Source organism: Carcharhinus amblyrhynchos, chromosome 6 (genome assembly GCF_965287045.1).
Source record: "Carcharhinus amblyrhynchos chromosome 6, sCarAmb.v2.hapA, whole genome shotgun sequence".
NCBI classification, from domain to species: Eukaryota; Metazoa; Chordata; class Chondrichthyes; order Carcharhiniformes; family Carcharhinidae; genus Carcharhinus; species Carcharhinus amblyrhynchos.
In genome coordinates, this window is record NC_137329.1 from 85,529,782 (window position 1) to 85,552,342 (window position 22,561).

The window sequence follows — 22,561 nt, forward strand, 5'->3', positions numbered from 1 at the left end:
GGGAAGTTCAAACTTTCTCCTGGGCAAATGCCCTGCACTGGGAACTATCTGGCAATTGATTTAAATTGCAAACCTATGTTATAGTAATAATTACCCAGAAAAAAGAAATAAAAGTACTTCTAACTTCTGGGTAACTGCAGCATTGACCTACCATGATCCCCCATGGGACTTTCTCCCCCAGAGCTTCCTTCCATCGTAAACTCCTGCACATCCCAAACACCCATCGGAGCCCCCATCCAGGCCATCTTACCCTCTGGGACGAGCTCCCCATGCTCTACTGCATTTCCTAACCACTTTTTAAAACCCCAAATCTGACTAAATCAGTGACCTCCCACAAAGTGTCCTCCCAATGCCTTGACTACAACCCTCGCTCCAAATAACCCCCACCCGACTATACTCCCCACACCTGACTGTCATCCCTATTGCCCAACTATGCCTCATGCCCCCCCCCATTATCCCCCTACCTCCAAATGCACTCCCCATCTCGCCAGACTAGCTCTCCACCCTTGACTACACCCTTTCCACCTCACCCTCAACTATACCACCATTTGCGCCTACCCCTATCCTGCCCACTTACTTTAAACTCCCTGGGTTCTCAGTGGTTGGACTTTTATCTACTTTCCATAAAATAGGGAGCATGTCCTCCTTCCCTCCAACACTACAGCCCTGGGAACCTGCAGTACTAAACAGATCTTGCCGGCCTGTATCAGAATGTAAGAATGTCATGTGAGATAGAAGTGGCTGGATTCCCGGATAAATAACTACAAGTAGAATGGCAATCCAACTCAACTGCCAACTTCCACCAGAAGTTACGGTCCATTGTCTCCTGTGTGAAACATATCTTGAATAGGATCCTTAATTTGTTGTACTTATAATCCTCACTCCTCAGGAAAAGGACTAGAAAACTAGAATATACAGATAATGCAGTAGAAGCACATTTGCATATGGGAAAAATGCAAGAATGCAGTCAATTGTCCCAATAACATTTAATGCATTCCTCACACAGCTGTAATGATTTTGATAGAAATGCACAGTAAGCTAGACTTTTGGCTTAAAGCATAAATTGAGATGAGTATGATGTTTACAGATCATTCTCAAGTTGTACTTTCCCTAGGGAGGCATAACAACTTAATGGATTTGCATCAGCAAATTCTCCTCAAGGAGGTATAAATGGAATTATTTTGTTAACAATCAAACATTTCATTTTACACTGAAAGTGCCTAATCATATTTCGAATTGTCCTGTTATAAAGGTGGTCCACAAATAGCTCGAGTTAGGTTGTTATGATTTATAATCAGATGGTGCTGGAATTGTAGAAAAGGGCCTTTCAGTGTACCCTTCCTGTGCTAGCTCTTTGAGTTTAGTTCACAGCTCAGAATTTTTCCACTGACTCTGTAAATCGGTCCACTTTAAGTACATGTTCAATTACTTTTTGATAATTCCTATGGACTCAGATTCTAACAACCTTTTAGAATTCAATATCTTAATAACCTCTATATGAATAAAATTTAATTTTCCTCCTTTGTTCCTTTGCCAATTATTTTAAAATCATGACCTCTTGTTGCCAATCCATATTCCAGAGGAAACAGTTCCTCAACACTTGGTCTATCAAAATTTGTCTTACTTTATTAGGTTTCCCCTCAACCTTCTGTGAAAAATAATATTGGTTTCTCCAATCTCTCCACATTACTGAAGTCCCTGATCCTTGATATCGTCCAGTTAAATCTTCTCTGTACTCTTGCCAAGGCATCCTTCCTGATTGGACTGACAAGAACAGTATGTAATACTCCAGCTGAGGCCTAAGCTGTGATTTGGATATGTATTTAACACCTGTCTTTAAAAACAAATTTTCTGCATGCTTTTACTGCGCAATTAACTCGCCCTGCCACCTTCAAAAGTTTGTGAATATGCATTCCTAAGTGCCTCTGCTCAAAAATATTCCCTCAAAAAAGTACTACCCATCCCCACGATTCTTCCTTTGCATCGTTTCACAGTTAACTTTATTAAATTACACCTGCCAAGTGTTCACCCATTTTCAAGTCTTTCTAGAGTTGGTTACTGTTCTGCTCACTGCTCATTCACTGCTGAGTTTTAAATCATCTATCAATTTGAAAATTGCACTCCCTTAGCAAAGTGCAGGTGACTTTCTTAAAACAAGAAAAATAGTCATCCCAACAAATTCCTGGTGGGATGTCACTACATTTTTCTCTTCAATCAGAAAAACACCTATTCACCACGAATCTCTGCCTCCTATCTTTTAATCAATTACATATCCCTGACTCTTTAATATCATATGCTTCTATTTTCTGAATAAATCATTTTTGTAGCTATCCATTGGATGAGAGCACTGTTGTTGCTCATTCCCAATTGCCCTTCAACTGAGTAGCTTGCTAGGCCATCTCAAAGGGCAGTTCAGAGTCAACTTCAGAGTGGTTATGGAGTTACACGTAGGCCAGACCAGGCAGATTTCCTTCGTTAATGGACATTAACGAAATAGATAGATTTTTACAACAATCGACAGTAGGTTTATGGAATGACACTAGCTTTAAATCTAGAGTTATTAATTGAATTTAAATTAAACTAGATGCTGTGGTGGGATTTAAACCCGTGACTTCAAGCATTAGCCTGAGTCTCTAGAATATTAGTCCAGTGGCATTACCACTACACCATCATCTACATTAGACAGAATTAAACCAAACCATGGAACACAGAATAACATTGTGCCCCTGACTTAAGTTTAAAGGTAATATCCTAGAGTAACATCTGCTCTCCAGCAGGACAATAGGCATAAGGGAACTTGATGTTAGAACTGTAATGGCATATTTTGCTCTTAAAGCCATATGAAAGAAGAATCTTTGATAGCCCTCTCACGATAGCTGTTCAACTGATTGGCATACCTGCCTCCAGTTTCTTTGAACATGGGTGTAACATTTCCAATTCTCCAGTACTCTGGCTGTGTCCAAGGAAAATTGACAGATTCTGCTAGCTCCATTTTAGTCTTTCTCAGTAACCAAGGATGCACCCATCTTGACAGAATGATGGGTCAACTGAGTAACTTTCAGTGATGCCAATTCATTTAGTGTCGCATATTTATTGTTAATTTATCCTATGTTTCAAGTCCAACACTAACTTCACCCTTTTCTTTCCTGAAGACAACTGTGAAGTACCCAGTCATGCTCCTGCTCATGAGAATTTCTTTTTTTTGTCCATAACAGACTAACCATTCCTTTAGCTATCTTTTTATTTTATATAAGTTTGTAAGAGACAATGTGGTTTCTTTTTGCACCAAAATTAGCAGTCTATGCACACTGTTCTTGCAGAACTTTTGCCAACTGCTACAGTATTCACAGTAAATATGTATGGTGAAAGGTTAGCTAAAACTTCCAAGTTGGAAGACAGTGCCTGCTGCAGAGGAGGAGTCAAGACAGAATCTTTTGTTTAAATTAATATTGTTTCATGAAGTGCAACTGGACTTACCTTCCAAGTGTTCGGTAGTAACCAGGCCTAGGGACACCATAAAGGCAAGTTTCTGCAAATTTAAAATGTATATATTATTGGGAGTCTCTACGAAGTTAGTCCCACGAAGTATCGAAGACTCTCAACAACAAAAACAACCTGCGTTTATACAGCAGTCCTATAGTATCCCAAAGTACTGCCACAGGATATCAAACAAAATTTGACAGTCACATAAGGAGACATTAGGTTAAGTACTTGAAGAGGTAGGTTTTAAGGAACATCTTACGCGAGGAGAGGTTGAGATGAAAAAGCTTAAGGAGGAAATTCCATAGCATAGGACCTAGAAAGCTTAAAAGTATGGCTGACAACAGTAGAGTGATTAACATTGAAAATGTTGAAGAGACCAGAATTAATGGAGTGCAGAGATCCCAGAGGGTTGTGCGGCTAAAAGATAATTGACAAGGAGGGGAAAGGTCATGGACTGATTTGAGAACAAGGATGAGTTTTTGTAAAATCAGAACTTTGACTGATGGGAGCTAGCGAGTATGGAGGTGATGGACAACTTGATGCGAATAAGGGTACATGCGAATAAGGTATGACAGCAGGGTAGTGAATGAGTTCAAGCTGATAATGTGAAAGATATGAAGCTAGTTAGGAGGTGATTGGAGTAGTCTAGAAATAAAAAGGCTTGGTTAAGGGATTTAACAAATGATGAGCTGAGGCTGGCACAGAGACGGGCGATGTTACAGGGGTGTAAGTGGAATATCTTGATAAAGAGACAGGATATGCGGTCCAAAGTGTACCTCAGGTTCAAATAATGTGGCAAAGTTACAAATAGATGGTTCTGCCTCAGACAATGACCAGGAAGTGTGACAAAGTTGGTGACAAGGGACCAGAGAACGAAAACAAACTGACAGTCAAGGAAAGATGCCTGGGTTCTCGGTCATTGCCTTTCACTTGTTTTGTACACATATAACTTGCCACTTATTAATCCAAGCCTAAATCATGTCCAGGTCTCTCTGCATATGAACATAAGAACTAGGAGCAGAAGTAGGCCATCTGGCCCTCGAACCTGCTCCACCATTCAATAAGATCATGACTGATCTCTTCGTGGACTCAGCTCCACTTACCTACCCACTCACCATAACGCTGAATTCCTTTACTGTTCCAAAAATTTCTCTCTCCTTGCCATAAAAACATTCAATGAGGCAGCCTCAACTGCTTCACTGGAATTCCACAGATTCATAACCCTTTGTGTGAACAAGTTCCTCGTCAACTCAGTCCTAAATCTGTTTCCCCTTATTTTGAGGCCATGCCCCCAAGTTTTAGTTTCACCTGCCAGTGGAAACAACTTCCCTGTTTCTATCTTATCTATTCCCTTCATAATCTTATGTTTCTGTAAGATCTCCCCTCATTCTTGTGAATTCCAATGAGTATAGTCCCAGTCTACTCAGTCTCTCCTCATAAGCCAACCCTCTTAACTCCGGAATCAGCTTAGTAAATCTCCTCTGCACCCCCTTCAGTGCCAATACACCTTTTCTCAAGTAAGGAGACCAAAACTGTGCACAGTACTCCAGGTGTGGCCTTACCAGCACCTTGTACAGTTGCAACTCGCTGTTTTTAAACTCCATCCCTCTAGCAATGAAGGACAAAATTCCATTTGCCTTTTTAACTACCTGCACTAATGCAAATCAAGTCTTTGAGATTCTTGCACAAGGACATCCAGCTTCCTCTGCAAAGGAGCATGCCGCAATTTTTTACCATTTAAAGAATAGTCCATTTTGCTGTTTTTCCTACCAAAATGGATAACCTCACATTTATCAACATTGTACTCCATCTGCCAGATCTCACCCAACCATTTAGATTATCCATATCCCTTTGTAGACTTCCAGCATCCTCTGCACTTTGCTCTGCCACTCATCTTAGTGTCATCTGCAAATTTTGACACTACGCTTGGTCCCCAACTCCAAATCGTCTACGTAAATCATAAACAATTGCGGTCCCAACACCGATCCCAGAAGCACACCACTAGTCACTGATCGCCAATGAGAAAAACACCCATTTACCCCCACTCTTTGCTTTCTGTGAGTTAACCGATCCTCTAGCCATGCTAATACATTACCAGTAACACCGTGCACCTTTATCTTATGTACAGTCTTTGGTAGGGCACATTGTCAAATGCCTTTTGGAAATCCAGATACACCATATCCACAGGTTCCCCATTATCCACTGCACATGTAACATTCTCAAAGAATTACACCAAATTAATCAAACATGACCTTCGTGAACTCATGCTGTGTCTTACCAATGGGACAATTTATATCCAGGTGTCTCGCTATTTCTTCTTTGACGATAGATTCAAACATTTTCCCTATTACAGAAGTTAAGCTATTTGGTTTATAGTTACCTGCCTTTTGTCTACCTTTTTTAAACAGCGACATCACATTTGCTGTTTTCCAATCTACGGGAACCATCCCAGAGTCCGGCGAATTTTGGTAAATTACCACTAGTGCATTTGTTATTTCTCCTGCCATCTCTTTTAGTATTCCATCAGGATCAGGAGACTTGTCTACCTTTAGTCTCATTAACTTGCCCCACACTACCTCCTTTGTGATAATGATAGTTTCTATGTTCTCACCTACTATAGTTTTCCTGTCATTAATTTTTGGCATGTTATTTGTGTTTTTCACTGTGCAGGCCGACACAAAACACCTGTTCAATGCCTCAGCCATTTTCTCATTTCCAGTTATTACATTCCCCTTCTCATCCTCTAAAGGGTGAATGTTTACTTTAGCCACACTTTTTTGTTTTATATATTTGTAGAAACTTTTGCTATCTGTTTTTATATTAAGCTAGTTTACTCTCATAATCCATCTTTACTTTTTATAGCTTTTTTTGTGGCTTTCTGCTGACTATGGGCTGCTTCATTATCTGCAAAGTTGCAAATGTGCTGGATGTGGTGCAACCATCATTGAACATCCCCACTTCTGACTATATGTTGAAGGGAAAGTCATGAATGGAGCAGCTGAAGTTGGAGGGTCGAGGACACCAGAACCTCCTGCAGGGATACTCACATGGTGACCTCCAACAACCACAACTTTGTGCTAGATATGACTCCAACCAGTACAGTGCTTTCCCCCAATTCCCATCAATTCCAGTTTTGTGAAAATGCTTATTAAAAGCTCATTTACATATCAACTACATTATCCTCAGCATGCTTCTCCATTATTTCATCAACAAATTTGTCAAACACAATTTATCTTTAACAAATCAATGCTGGGTTTCATTAAATAGCCCATACTTTTCTCAGTGAAAATTAACTTTGTCACCAATTGAACAGGAGTGTACAACACCTGCAGTCCTCTGTCCTCTGGCAATGCTCACATATCTGAAGAGTACTGGGAGATTGTGGCCAGAATCTCTGCAATTTCTACCTTTTCACTCCCTCAGTAAAAGTAGGATACATTCCATCCAGACCAGGTGATCTTTCTACTTAGAATACAGCCACCTTTGAGCATGTTCTCTATTTTTATCCTATTCAATTTCACCACTACTTCTTCATTTACTGTTACATTGACAGCCACTTCTCCTCAAAGGAAGAAAGGAGCAAATACTCATTGCATTTCAGTAATGTGCTCTGCCTCTACATGAAGATGTCCTTTTAGTCCATAATCAGCCCTACACTTAGTCAACCTGTTTACTATTGCTGCTAATGAAAGACTTTGGGATCCCTTAATGTTTGTCATTCCCATACTCACTGTCTCTTTTATTCTTTCTTTAGCTCTTAATACTTTGTTCTCTACTGTAATATGAACCTTACATTTGGCATACACTCCTTTTTCTGTTTCAGTTTAATCTCTACACCTTTGGTCATCCAAGGGTCTCTGGCTTTCAATACATTTCCTTTTCTGCCTATGAACTCCCTCTTTGAAGGCTTGAGAACCTAGTTAATCGCAAAAGTTTCATTCTGTTGCTAACCCCCAATGCCAAATTAGTTAATCCTCCATCACAATGCTCATTCACCACCCAACTAGGATTCTGGTCTCAGTTCTGTTGAAGTGCAATCCATCCACTTTAAACAGTCCCTCCTGTTCCCAAAGTAGTCCCAATGGCCCACATTAACCAGTTTCACCCATTATGTTTCGACACTCATTAGCACACGCCACTGGAATTTATCCAGAGAACACTATACTTGAGGTTCTGTTTTCTTCCCAGCTTCTGAAACACCCTAACTATAAATACAAACCTTTATCCTTCCTATATCATTGGTTCTCACATGGATGACGACACCAGAAAATGTTTTGCAGCTTCTCAGAGGGCGGCATGATGGCACAGTGGTTAGCACTGCTGTTTCACTGCGCCAGAGACTGTCTTTGATTCCTGGCTTGGGTCACTGTCTGCATGGGGTCTGCACTTTCTCCCTACGATTTCATGGATTTCCTCCGGGTGCTCGGTTTCCTCCCACAGTCTGAAAGATATGCAGGTTAGGTGCATTGACCATGCTAAATTCTCCGAGTGTACCCGAACAGATGCCGAAGTGTGGCGATCAGGTGGTTTCCACAGTAACTTTGTTGCAGTGGAATGTAAGCCTACTTGCGACACTAATAAATAAATAAACTTTACAATTTATCCCTGTTTCAGAGATACAATACAGTCTGCAATGTTATATTATACTCACTGCCCAGGATCTAATTTTCTCTGCATCAGGATGATCACTTTGTTAAACACTTCCATTCAGTCCACAAGTGTGACCTTCTGGATGCTTACCATTTTAGCGCTCTGTCTCATTCTGACTCTGACATATCTGTCCTCAGACTCCTACATTGTTGCAATGAAGCTCAATGTAAATTTGAGGAGCAGCATTTCACCTGCCCATCAAGCACTTCACAGTCTCCAGACAACATCGAGTTTAATGCCAGTTTCTAACTACTGTTTCCACACTTTGGATGGCAGGTGCAAGTAATTTAGTTTTTAGTTGGCCAATGATAATGTCTTGCACCATTTGTCACTTAATCACTCCCACCTTCCACCTCATCACAGATCTACCCTTTTGTTCTTTCCATCTCTCCCCTTTTCTGTCATATCACTAATTGTTGTTGCCTGTCTAACCTTTTCAGTTCTGTGAAAAAAACATCCGCATTTCCTGCCCGATTTCCTTGTTTCCAGCATTTACAGTTTTAAGTAAGCTATTTATTAGGGCACCTAACTTAGTGCAGTCTGTAAACTTGGATATATGGTTTTCTATCCATCATCTAAATCACGATGAAACATTCTGAAAACCTGTTGGCCCAATTGAGATGCCTGGGGTTTATCACCAGTCACATTCAGCCTCATTTAATTGTAAACCATTCTTTACTTGCATTTTATTTATTTGTAAATTATGTTATTCATCTCACAATAAAACAAACTAAAGCATATAGTTCAGGGTTTGGTAATACTAAGACACTGAATTAAGGTAAATGCAGTTATATTTGCAAACAGTGAGCAAGTCTTGTGATTAAGCATCGCATGACATGAGATTGATGAAATGTCACATAAGGAGAGTCTCCAGGAATACACAACCAAATCTGGCAACCTTTTCCCCATATACCATGAGCAAAAGCAGTCAGAGAAAAGTCTTGCGTGTGACACCAACACTTACTTCTAAGCACTCAAATTTCCTCAACTCATTAATTCCATTTTCTCCCTAAAATTTTAATCCAACTTGTCATCATTCCCAACTCCATACACCTTAACAGTCCAATACTCTCCCATTTGGTATTTTGTCAAAGGCTTTCTGAAAGTCCACGTACACCATATCTGTTACATTTCCTCAATTTACTTGATCTGTCAGTTCAAAAGATTTCTCTCAGATTTGTCAAGTATAATCTTCCATTCTGAAATGTGTCCTGGCTACTTTTATTTTCTCTATATCTACAAACATACTAACTTGATTTTTAATTAAAATGTCAGAAGTTTGCATTCCATAAACTAACTGACCTATAATTAGCTCTCCCTTTTTGAAAATTTATATAAAGCTGTTTACTCTCTAGGTGTCCAGAAAATACAACAGAACCTTGAAATATAATTGCTAGAGCCCGCTCTATTTCTTCCCCATTTCCCTTAAGATCCAGGAATGTATCTAATCATTTAGTTTTTTGTTAACCAACTTCTCCAATATCTTTGTTATTTTTAACATTGTGTTATATCAGAAACTGTTAAAAATCCTCCTCAAAAAAACCCTCTTACATAAACATTGCCACAAAGTGCTTGCCGGGTATCCCCACCAATTTCTTGTACTTTGTGGCATTCTTTAATTCACAGCTAAGACACTTGATGTCCATGAGTGCCACTCACATTTAATAATTCTCCTTTCTCCTTCAATATTTGTAAAATATTTTAATACCCATTTTGATGTTCTTCTCATATTCCTTCTATGTATACTTTATCACTCTCTGAATAATTTCTTATTTTTTTATCGTCCTCCATTTTATTATACTAATACCTATCAGCCCATTACTTCCACTCACAAATTTAGTTTGTTTCAAAATCTTTTTACTTACCCATGGCATCCTGAAACTTAAAGAAATCCAATTTTTAAATGGTTTTAAAATATATACTATGCACCACTACAACCTATCTTTAGAAAAAATAACCCATTGTTGATCTACAGTCTGTGTGTCAATTTCTTTTTCCACCTTATTTCAGTTAACTTACTCAATTTTCAAAGCTTTTTATCTTGCATCCATCAGGATGGCTCACAAGACAATATCAACAATAATGGGGGAACAACGCTTTATACCGCATGAGAAGAGAGGATCAGTTGAAAAGCGGACTCTGATTGGTAGAGGTGTTACCATGGAGGGTGCAATTTGGAACATTTAACTGAATGGCTTTGCTGAAATTCAAACCAAGCAGCTCAACAATTTGACAAGGCATTGCCATGAGAAATGAACCAGGAAAACATTATTCCTTAAGCTTTTTGTTTAGTTAAAAAAGGTGCAACGTGTGGACTTGTTCCTTCTGCCTGCAAAGGACAGAGCCCAATGTGTGGCTTCTGGCATACCTAAGTGAGTAAAAAGTCTGACAACACCAGGTTTTAGTCCAACCTATTTATTTGATAATATACTCACTAGCTTTCGGGGTTACCCCCTTCGTCAGGTGAATGGAGAGTTCTGGCCTCAGACAGAGCATATAAAGCACAGACAGTTTAGAGATTACTGATTAAAATGCGAATCCTTACACCTAACCTGCTGTTCAAGACCTGAAGTGGCTGATAATGTGAGTGGAAGGAGCACTGATCACAGTTTAAAGAGATGTGTATTGTCTCCAGACAGTACAGTAAGTGAGGTTTTGCAAACCCAGGCAAGTCATGGGGGTTACAGATAGTCCGACATGAACCCAAGATCCCTGTTGAGACCGTCCTCATGTGTGCGGAACTTGGCTATCAGTCTCTGCTCAGCGACTCTGCGCTGTGTGTCGTGAAGGCCGCCTTGGAGAATGCTTACCCGAAGGTCAGAGGCTGAATGCCGTGACCACTGAAGTGTTCGCCAACAGGAAGGGAACAGTCTTGCCTGGTGACTGTCGAGCGATGTTCATTCATCCGTTGTCGTAGCGTCTGCATGGTCTCCCCAATGTACCATGCTTCGGGACATCCTTTCTTGCAACGTATCAGGTAGACAATGTGGTCACTGTGACCACAATACCACACAACCCTGTCACAGCAACCTCTGCAAGACATGCCGGATCATCGACATGGATACCATCATCACACGTGAGAATACCATCCACCAGGTACATGGTAAATACTCTTGCAACTCGGCCAACATTGTCTACCTGATACGTTGCAAGAAAGGATGTCCCGAAGCATGGTACATTGGGGAGACCATGCAGACGCTACGACAACGGATGAATGAACATCGCTCGACAGTCACCAGGCAAGACTGTTCCCTTCCTGTTGGCGAACACTTCAGTGGTCACGGCATTCAGCCTCTGACCTTCGGGTAAGCATTCTCCAAGGCGGCCTTCACGACACACGACAGCGCAGAGTCGCTGAGCAGAGACTGATAGCCAAGTTCCGCACACATGAGGACGGTCTCAACAGGGATCTTGGGTTCATGTCGCACTATCTGTAACCCCCATGACTTGCCTGGGTTTGCAAAACCTCACTTACTGTACTGTCTGGAGACAATACACATCTCTTTAAACTGTGATCAGTGCTCCTTCCACTCACATTATCAGCCACTTCAGGTCTTGAACAGCAGGTTAGGTGTAAGGATTCGCATTTTAATCAGTAATCTCTAAACTGTCTGTGCTTTATATGCTCTGTCTGAGGCCAGAACTCTCCATTCACCTGACGAAGGGGGTAACCCCGAAAGCTAGTGAGTATATTATCAAATAAATAGGTTGGACTAAAACCTGGTGTTGTCAGACTTTTTACTGTGTTTACGCCAGTCCAACGCCGGCATACCCACATCATACCTAAGTGAGCCACACTACAAACCAGGCTGACAAACTTAAATTGGTTTTCTTGTAATTCTTAGCAGAATCAGGATTGTTTAGCATGTGTTGTCCAATTATGAAACACATCTAATGTTGGCCACAATATTTTGAGTTCATAATAGGCTGACCTATTGATGAACCCATAATGGCTCATTTACGCATACTAGAAGCCACATATATTCATACATAGGGCCCTGACTTTACAGACAGAAATTAAGGGGGCGATTCTCCTCCCATTCTGACCTGCTAATTATTTGGTGGGTTGGGTCGGAAGATGCACGTGTGCCAATTCGAGGATTCGCGGAGGCTTTTCCGATGCATGCATATTTCCCACTGCTGGAAATCTGGTGCGGCCAGGACCGTACAGGAAACCGGCGGAAAGATCAGGTAAGTAATTTTAATCTATTTTTAACATTATTTGAATGTCATTATCAGACCTGGGACTGAATTCTCTGGGCCCAATAGCACCTCCCACCCCATCAATACAAATTCACTGTAGCGGAGTTTAGTCGCTTCCCACTTACAGGGAACCAGTGTGAGACCCTGCTGGAGTGAAGAGGGGGCCAAGTGGGGCCCCTCAGGGGTTAGGCGGCTGGGAGTGGTGCCCCCTGGCCATGGGCACCCTTGGCAGTGCCAATGCCCAGGAGGCACATTGGCATTGCCCACCAGGGAGGCAGTGCCAAGGGGGTGAGGGGGATTGCCTCTGCTTGGTGTGGGGGGGTGGGGCAGAAGGGCAATAGTGCAGGGGTTCTGACCTTACTAACAATCGACTTGGCCAGCAAATGGAAGGTTGACAGATCAGGGCCACTGCGCACGCGCAGAGTTCCAGAACTATCAGACTCTGGTGTGAATAGGCCTCGCCCTTGAGCTTTGAATAATATTCACGATTTTGACCTCTGCATTGCACGGTCTTGGAGATTCGAGTGTAAACTCCCAACAAAAAACAATCGTGACTTACACATTTTTCCCACAAATACAGCACTTAGAATTCTTTTGGGAGAATCACCCCAATATGTCCACACGTTACACCTTTCTCAAATGAACAGAATCTTAGAGAACAGCCATTCCCTGTTTATTCCCCAAGGCAATGCCTTGGCTAATCAGAGTCAACCTCCTGGTTTGAACTTGGGCAAAGCTGGGCAGCTGCATTCTTCAAGGCAACGCCTCCACCAGAGTCTATTTGCCAACCAATCAGCATTCTCTTCCCACGCAGTATAAATTTTTGTTTCCCCTGTTACTGTTGATAATTTCTTTCAAGTGATCCTGAGCACAAGGTGAAAAAACTTTGATAAGAGTCTTTCTATCTTCAGGAAAACTCATTCTGTACTGCTAAATGACTATTATTCAACTTTCAGAATTTGCCCCTCTGACATATTACTCTTGGTTTTCAAGGAAACATTTTTCTCCTACTTCATTATTTTTAAAATCATGAGTACTAATCTCTAGGTCACCCCCATACTTAAAACACCAACTTGATTTTTTTTAAAACAAATTAAGCGCTTTGAATTGTAGTTGGTTATGTTATGAATTTATGCCAACCTATTAGAACAGCAATTTCCTGCAAAAAGCAAAGGAGTGAATGAACAGATGATTGTGATGCTGAAGATACATGATGCTATAGATTAAGGCAAGAATGTTTGCCAGGACACTAGGAGTAGCTCTTCTTCTACTGGGGTGATTCTCCCAGCCCGTCGCACTGCTTAGTGCAACAGGAAAAGAGACTTGAGCAGAGGCATTTCACAGGTTCCCCATTGGGTGCCACGGCCTTGTGAGTCTCCGGCGGCCAGATTTCTGGTGCCACCACTCCATGTCAGAAATCAGTGCAGAACTGCATTCATTATGGCACAGCTTATTTGAATACATGATTGGGCTCGGGTCTTAAATCTCTGGACCCGCTAGCGTCTCCCCATCACACACCCCCACCACCAGAAGTGGTTCACTCCAGTAGGGTTTACTATAACTCACCACTTGCAAGGAGACAGCAGTCCAACCCGACTGCAGTGGAGGGGAGGAGGCGCTTGAAACCACCCCCAGAGGTCTGGAGACCTGGTTTGGGGGGGGGGAATGCCCCTTGGGCATTGCCAGGCTGGCCCACTGGCACTGCCCAAGGGGCAAAGTGGCATGTGAGGAGTCACCTTGGCATTGCCCACTGGGCATCAGGCAGGGGAACAAGGTGGGCCCGGAGGGTTTGAGACTGGCCCGGACATGTTCTCGGGGCCAGCAATCAGGAGGCTGGCAGTGCAGAACTACTGCCGGCACTGATCTCGGCACCGATGGGTCTGTGCATGCGCAGTGGCCCACTCAGCGCCATGCTGCCTGTCTCTCCAACTGAAATAAGCCCCACCCACAGATTTTTAACATGATTCATACTAATGCACAGAGTATGGGAGATTCATTTTGAAACTGAAAAAACTAACAGGATTTACTCCAGTTTTTACACGAATTCGACACTTGAATTTTTTTGGGAGAATCCCACCTTGAAACTTTTAAAATCCACCTAATTTGCTGAGCAGATCAGTTTATAAATCAAAAATTATCATCAAGTATTCCAACTTGCTTATAACATGTTTATCATCAATTTCTGTCGCAAATCCGTACTCTGGTTCTATAGTTAATCACAGATTTCCAACTTTTGGTTCAAGTATTCAATCCTAATATACATCCTTTCATACCTTGTTAGCTGGCTTTTTAACTATGGGCATCTCAACCACGTTCAAAGTCAAATCATGCATTCACTTTCCATTAGGATATATGGATGCAAATCTCCCATGGCATTCCCATAGTGAGTACTGTACTTTGAGTCTTACATATCTCTCATTACATAGCTACAATTTCACTGTCCACAGTGGTACCCATTAAAATTAATGCATGCATTTCTTCAGCATTACTAATTGACACAAGGTGCAACTAAATACCATGAGGAAGCACAACAATTGTAAGCACACATAGTCTAAAGATTTATGCAAACAAATCTTTCATGTGATATTGAGGCTTTGGAAAAGGCTCAGAGGAAATGTTATGAAGTTGAATCTCAGTTCAAATACCTGAACTATTCTAAAACTCAAAAAGCTTAATAGTCTTTAAAATCTCAGAACGATTTGGTTATGGTTATTTGGTTTGAAATAATGGAAGATCTAGATTGTGTACATACTGACAATTTTAAATTAGATTTGAAGGATCAGGGTCAACTTTATGTTATGCAATGGTAGAATAAGGTTCGAAGGTTTTTTAAAAAACATTCCAGAGAATAATACACAAGAGGTAGAAGCAGGAGCCCATCAAGTTTGCTCCATCATTCAGTAAGATTGTGGCTGATCTTGGGCTTCAACTCCATTCCCCCACTCACTCCCTATACCCTTGATTCCCAGCAAGACCTAACATCTATCCTTCCCAACCTTAAATGTATTTAATGGCGCAGCATTCATAACTGTCTGGGGGCAGAGAATTCCAAAGATGCACAACGCTTTCAGTGAAATAATTTCTCCTTATCTCAGTCTTAGTCCTAATACAGCTGTTTCATGCAGTGTGAAGAGAACATAACTGGTTCCTGGCTATGGCAGAGATTATACCTTAAAAACCTGGATGTCAAATAATACAACTCATGGTCATTCTGGTCTCTGGAATTAGTTTTAATTGTCTAATAGCTTAGAGAGGCATTTTCTAGGTTTCACAAGGATCATTAAAATATTGAGTAAAAATTAGCCTTTTTGACTCATTGTGCCACCTCTTTGAAAGGACTATCCAATTAGTTCAACTCTCTTATTCTTCTCCTATGGCTTTGCAAATGTTTTTAATTCAGGTATCTGCCCAATTCATTTTTAAATTGTATCACTGAATCTGTTTTCCCACTTCCCTTTCAGACATTGCATTCAAGTTGTAACTCAGTGCACAAACAATATTTTGCCTAAGATTGATTGCCTCTGGTACTCCTGCTGGTAACCATAATTCTGTGCTCTCTTCTCCCACTGGAAATAGTTTATTCTCTTTACTCCATCAAAACTGTTCTTGATTTTGAATACATCCATCAAATCTCTCCTTAAGCTTGTGTATTCTGAGAACAAATCTCACTTTCTCTAGTCTCTATACATAAGAGCATAAGAAATAGGAGCAGGAGTAGGCCATCTAGCCCTTCGAGCCTGCCCCGCCATTCAATAAGATCACGGCTGATCTGAAGTGGCTCAGTTCCACTTTCCCGCTTTTTCCCCATAACCCTTAATTTCCTTGTCTGTCAAAAACCTATCTACCCGTGTCTTAAATATATTTAGTGACGTAGCCTCCACCACTTCAACGGGCAGAGAATTCCAGAGATTCACCACCCTTTGAGTGAAGAAGTTCCGTTCTAAACCCCCCCCCCCCCCTTTATCTTGAGGCTGTGCCCTCTAGTCCTGCTGTCCTTTCTGAGCAGGAAGAATCTCTTTACCTCTACCCTATCCATCCCTTTCATTATCTTATAAGTCTCTATGAGATCCCCCCTCATCCTTCTAAACCCCAACGAGTACAGACCCAGTCTATTTAGTCTCTCTTCATACATCTTTCACCCTAGTACTATTCTGGCAAATCTTCTCTCTATCTTTGCTAAAGTTTGGTGCCCAGAGCTGGTACTCAGGCAAGGCTGGATCAATGTTTATACAGGTTTTCCATAATGTTTTTGCTTTTGTAATCTGTGCCTCTATTCATAAAACAAAGCATCTTGTACACCTTTTAAGGATACTGTTTATCTTCTCAACTTGTTATGCTACCTTCAAAAGCTTATGCATATACACACCAGGAGCTCTGTTCCTACATCATCTTCAAAATCATACCATTTAGTTAATATTGCCTAACCTTATTCATCCTATCAAAATGGATCACTTCATACTTCCCAACATTACATTCCACTGCCATGTGTCTGTCCATTTCGCCAGTCCATATCCATTCCTCTGAAGTTTGTTACTATCTTACAATATTTCTAAATTTCAGGCCCAAACTTGGAAATTATGTCCTGCAAATCCAAATCCAGTTCATGAAAAAATTCCAACACCAACCCCTGGAGGACAGTACTGCACACTCCAGTCTGCAAAACAACTGTACATCACTACTCACCTTTCTGTTCCAGTCAAAGCTGTATCCATGCTGTCACTGATCCTCTAATCCCATGGACTTCAATTTTATTAACAAGTTCTATTATGTGGTACTTTATTAAATGTCTTTGGCAAGTGCATATTTACACACACATCAACTTAACTACCCTTACAACCTTCTCCATTACTTCAAAGAACTCAATCAGATCAGCCAAATATAATTTGCCTTTAATAAATGTACACTGGTTTCATTAACCTGAACTTTCCAAGTATAATTTAACTTTATCTGCATTAACCCCTCTAAATGTTTCCCCCACCATTGACATTCAGCTTATTGTCCTCTCCCTTCTTTACATACAGGGGTAAAAACCTTTTCAACGTGTCATCGGTTTACTTTATTTCTCATCTATTACTGAGACATTAACAGAATCTTCTTCAGTGAAGACAGATGATCTTCTTGGTCTATAATCAACTGTATCCTTAACTTTGACTATTTATATAATGGAGACTACTGGTGGGTAGGAAGTGTCTGAATTGTTATGTATAATGCATCACAACTATGCAGTAAAGTCTAGATGGGCTCGTTGGTCTTTTCATGTTTGACATTTGAAATATCTGTAAAATAACAGGTCCCAACAGTAGGAAACAACTACAAAGAGAAAAAAAATAAATTTAATACGAAAGGAACATCCCGAGATATAAAATATTAACTCCCTTTCTTCACATATGTTGTCTGGCCTGCTGAATATTTCCAACATTTTCTACTTTTATTCTAAATTTAATACTGTGGGTATGAATCAATGAAATCAAATATCGTGAGGAAGGTTTCCATTGGAGTCAGGGGGGCAAATAAGCAGAGAGAGAAACTGCAACAATTAAACTTTGCAAACTTAAGTTTAGGACAGGAAAAATACGTTTCAAATATCTTATCAGCAAGAAAAAGTATAAAATTCTCTTCTCAGAAAGTTAGAACACATGACATTGGGAATCAATGATCCTCTGGAGCAGGTTTAGAATAAGTATTGCGCAAGGAGGTGGAGGCAGAGGGAGATCCACTCCAATACAACTATTGCTGGGTGATAAATGGAAACTGGACAGCATCTCACATCTCATTGAGTGAAGCAGAGTGAACAAGAAGCAATATTGGGGTGCAACCAGAACAAGTCCATGCCTGGCCAATTGAATCGGAACAGGCTCCTTGTCAGGTTGGGAAAAAGGTACTGGATCCACAATAGGAAAAGGAATGGAAATTACAACATTCAGCTAAGTGTGAAAACTGGGTAGTGCTTCTATTTGAGTCATGATACAGAATTGGGATAGACCAGCTCCTTAGGAGGGAGTGGAAATAAATTATTCACTTAAAAAAAGTTAGTTGACATACAGGACCATCTTAACTGGAAGGAAACCAGAAAAATTAATCCTTCACTATTACACTTTTCTATAATTTGTATTAGTGCAAATTTAATGCAAGCAAACATAGCCACTCCTTTTTCACTTTGAACAGGTTTACCTCAGGATTTTCTTCTCTCTTTGATTTTGTGGAAAGATGGCCCTGAGGTTGTTCTCCTGAAGTTTTCCTTTTCTCTGTCAGATGTTCTGTCGGATTCTGACTTTGTGGCTGAATAATTAATACCTACAAAAAAAAACAAAAAGTACATTATCATAGGTCCACAGTAGTCTGTATTCAGTATACAAAACAATGCACTTTCTTACAATGGAAAAATTTTGAACACTGCATTTTGATGAAGAAAAACTAAATGTATAGAGCATTAACCAACAAAATCATCTTCAGGACAAGCTGATGAAGTACACAAATGTTAGTTCACGATTTATGATGGGATCAATCTTGATCTGACTCTTACATCCACAAATAACTAGGGGTTCCCAAACTGGCATTACCACTTTGTCCTGCTTCATATTATCATGCACCCCAACCGAGTATCCTTGCCTTTTCCCTAACTTACCATTGTCAACCAACCCCAAACAACATCTATCATCATGCTGTCCTTGGCAACAATCAGCATCACCTTTAAAAATCCTCTCGCAACCTGCCCTCATCCTCCCACTGCTCTCCATCTTTCTGCTTCCTTATTAACAACAGTTCCACTAAACCCGGGAACCATCTTCTCTTTTCCAAATGCTTACAAATACATGGGCCCTCGACTTTTTCCTCCTACCACCACCTAACATCAAGCACTCAAACTTCTTCTGTTACAATCATACGTTACTTGGGTGTCCTTGGATGAGATAGCCAGGCAGAGAGAGAGAGAGAGAGAGAGAACTGGGGCCTAGAGTTTATATACTTAATAACTTTTATTTACAGTGATGTGTATCTCTAATGCAACAACCATAGTTTCGGGCTGCCCCTACGTACAGGTGAATCTCCAGTTAAAGTCCATCACCTGAATACAATTAAGCACCCAATTAATAGATTCACTTCTCTAGGTATAAATGAAAAATTGACTTTAAGGTGTCAATTTTTCCATTCCAAAGTGCAGCTGAATTACATCAAGGCAGCACGACCTAATCTTGGATTCCTGCCCCCATGCTCATATCCCAGTTTTGGAAACACCTTTGCACTTTTGACCTTCCACAACTTCGAGGTGGACCTATTTTGGGACGTGATGTGATTTATGCGAGGACATGAATGATGAAGGAACCACAGCATGGAGTTGGACACAACTAGTAAGGAGAACATGAGCTTGGTTATTTTGATAGATTTATGAACTTTTAAGAGTATTATGTTTTTATGAGGACATCCAAGTAATGTATATTGATTTGTTTATGGATTTATGAGCTTCTCAAAAGACATCCTAATGTTATTATTGGGCTTCAGAGTTCTGTTCAGAGTGGATATTGCGAGATTGCATTGGACGTTCATCCAGCAGTAAGGATCTCCAGTTGCAAGCAATAAAGAACTGACTTTAGAAAGTAAATAAAAAAAGATTTAATAAAGAAACTTCATTACACCAACGCCCTGGGTCACACAAGCTTCCCACAATCCCTATCTGCCTTCTATTTATACCAGGTCAGCTAACCGCCACAATTTTGCTATTGTCTACTGGGTCAGCTGATCCTCACAGCATGTTATCATTGGTTACATTATAACAGATTCCAACTTATATTGGTTACATTTTAATATTGAAAGGGATGAGGGGTACTAAGAGGGTGAGGGCTATGGGATTTTATACTCATCTCTGTTTCCACGCTTTAAACCTCTATGACTCTATAACACAGCCGCTGTCTCAGCAAACGGAGGAGGGCCTTCTAACTGCAGCATAAATGAGTAGTCAGACTAAATCTCAAAGGATTAATTGTATTGATAAGCAGGAGACTGAGTCTGTTAATCTAAAAGAGGTGCCAATTTCCAATAGAATAGTCGTTGGGAGTAAGGAATAATGTATTTTTAGATAATTTGCAGTCCAATAAATCGTGGTGAAGACAATTTGATCAAGTAGGAAAACAGAGATCAGACATCAGAACTGATTAGTAGAGAACAAGAGAGTGAGAGAAAGAGCAAGAGTGAAAGTGAGCGCAACCAAGAGAGAGACAGAGAGGCAGTCCAATCCCAATGTGACAGATACAGCTGAATTAATCAGACATAAAAAGGGAAAAAAAAAAGAGGAGACGACACATGCAGCATGAAAACTAATTAATGGTGGCAGCCCAGACCAACTATTGCGGAAGATGTGTACAGGTGAGGGAATTGTCCCTCCAGGGATATGTAGTGCTATTAATGGAATGAGATGGAGCATTTTCAGGCAGCATGTCGCAGTAGAAAACACAGGCAGAACCCCAAAAAGAAAAATGTTTTTAAGAGTCCACAAAGTAGAAGGTTTGCAAAATATTGAAGTATCCTGCATGAGGAGGTAAAATAAGTGGAATTGATTGTACTGTAAAGGTCTTGAAGGAAGATCACGGGGCACACCTTAAATTAGATATTGGAGCTGTAATTTAAGTTATTTTAGAAGCTGAACCATGGTGAAACAAGAGAGTTCTTCAAAGGTCCTACAAAAAGCTACATGGATCAGGACGAACAGAACTGAAGGTTCTACAAAACTAACAGCTACTTTAAAGCACTGAGAGGAAGTACTACTTAAGTACTGTACGTAATTCAAGATTGAAGTTGTACACTTTTAAGTAGAGAGGCATGAATAGAGTTGAATCCAATTCACAGAGAAGAAATAAAGAATGATGCAGACCAATCAGGAGACTTCAGAGCAGAATTCCCAAAGTCATGCACTGAGCCACTATGTCAATTGTTATGCCAAAACAATAATGGTATTGAGAAAAAGTACATCAAACATAACTTAATAAAATCAAGGGGAGGTTGATGTCAGATATGAGCATATTGCAACTCAGAGTTACCTACAATAATAGCAGCAGATATATCCTCTGCAGGACTGGGTGCAGTACATTGTCAGGTCCCAAGAAGTGGAAAATGCAGGCCAATCTATTACGCACCATCATTAACAGATACAAAGATGTGCAGTAATCAAAAAGGAAACACTAGCAGCCACGTGGGCACGTGTGAAATTTGTGGACCATATCTTAGGTCTTCACATTATGATAGAAACAGATCATAAACCTTCAGTCACACAACAGAATTCAAAAGCGCTTGCAATGTTGCCATCAAGATGTCAAAGGTTTAAATTAAGATCAACGAGGTTTGATAAAATTTACATTCAAGGGAAACAACAAAGCACAGCAGATGCATTCCCATGCATTGAAGCAAAGAATCCCAGAAAATGCGATATTGAATTTGTGGAAAAAGTTGAGGAATTTGCTCTTAATGACAGTCCATACATTACTGGTAATTCGACCAAGATTGAATTAAATCTCAAACAGGCCCAAAAATTGGATGAGGAATATAAGCAGACTGCAGAATTTTGCTTTAGAAGATGGCCAACATATATGCTACATAGTCCTTTAAGACCACATTTTGAGCAGACAGCACACCTGACCATGATCAATAATTTATTGGTATCTGATAGTCGAATAATAATCCCAACAGCACCAAGACTTGAAATCTTACAACTCCTACATCAAGGTCATTTGGGTATTATTAAGCGCACAGCCAGATTATGGTATTTAGTTTGGTGGCCCTGTCTCTCAAAGTCATTGGAAGAAACAGCACCCAGATGTATCCTATGTACACGTCTCACAGACCTTCAATAGCTAGAACAGGTTTGGATCAGAGATCAATCCAGATTTGGAGAAATAGTGGAAAAATCACCATATCCAAGATCTTACATTGTTCAGATGGAACAGGGCATAGTAAGAAGAAACTCTGCAATTGAGCAACAGAGTGAAAATCAGACACTAGAGAAGTCACAATCATTAGAAATGAAAGACAATACCGAAGCATGTGATTCCAAAACATTTACTAGTTTGAATTCACTTCAATAGCACCTGGAGGACCAGCAACAGAATAAGGCGGCCTTATTCCGTACAAACAAGGTGCAGTAGACTAGTGAATGCTCACCAGTGTAAGTCAAGTTGGGAATCTCAAACAAACAGACAGCAGAAAGAAGAGAGAATAAGTGGAGAGCATGGAGAGAGTA

General features: G+C 40.5%; 1 protein-coding gene across 5 annotated transcripts in view; it reads right to left on the reverse strand.

The window, feature by feature from the left end:
* phf21b (PHD finger protein 21B) overlaps positions 1–22,561 on the reverse strand; it is a 209,628-nt gene that overhangs the window by 44,296 nt on the left and 142,771 nt on the right. For all 5 annotated transcript variants that reach the window (XM_080190853.1, XM_080190852.1, XM_080190854.1 and 2 more), the window contains 2 exons: positions 18,508–18,630; positions 3,478–3,529 (listed from right to left, as the gene is read on the reverse strand). In XM_080190853.1, coding sequence (XP_080046979.1) covers positions 3,478–3,529; positions 18,508–18,630 — 175 coding nt within the window. The remainder of the gene's footprint in view (positions 1–3,477; positions 3,530–18,507; positions 18,631–22,561) is intronic.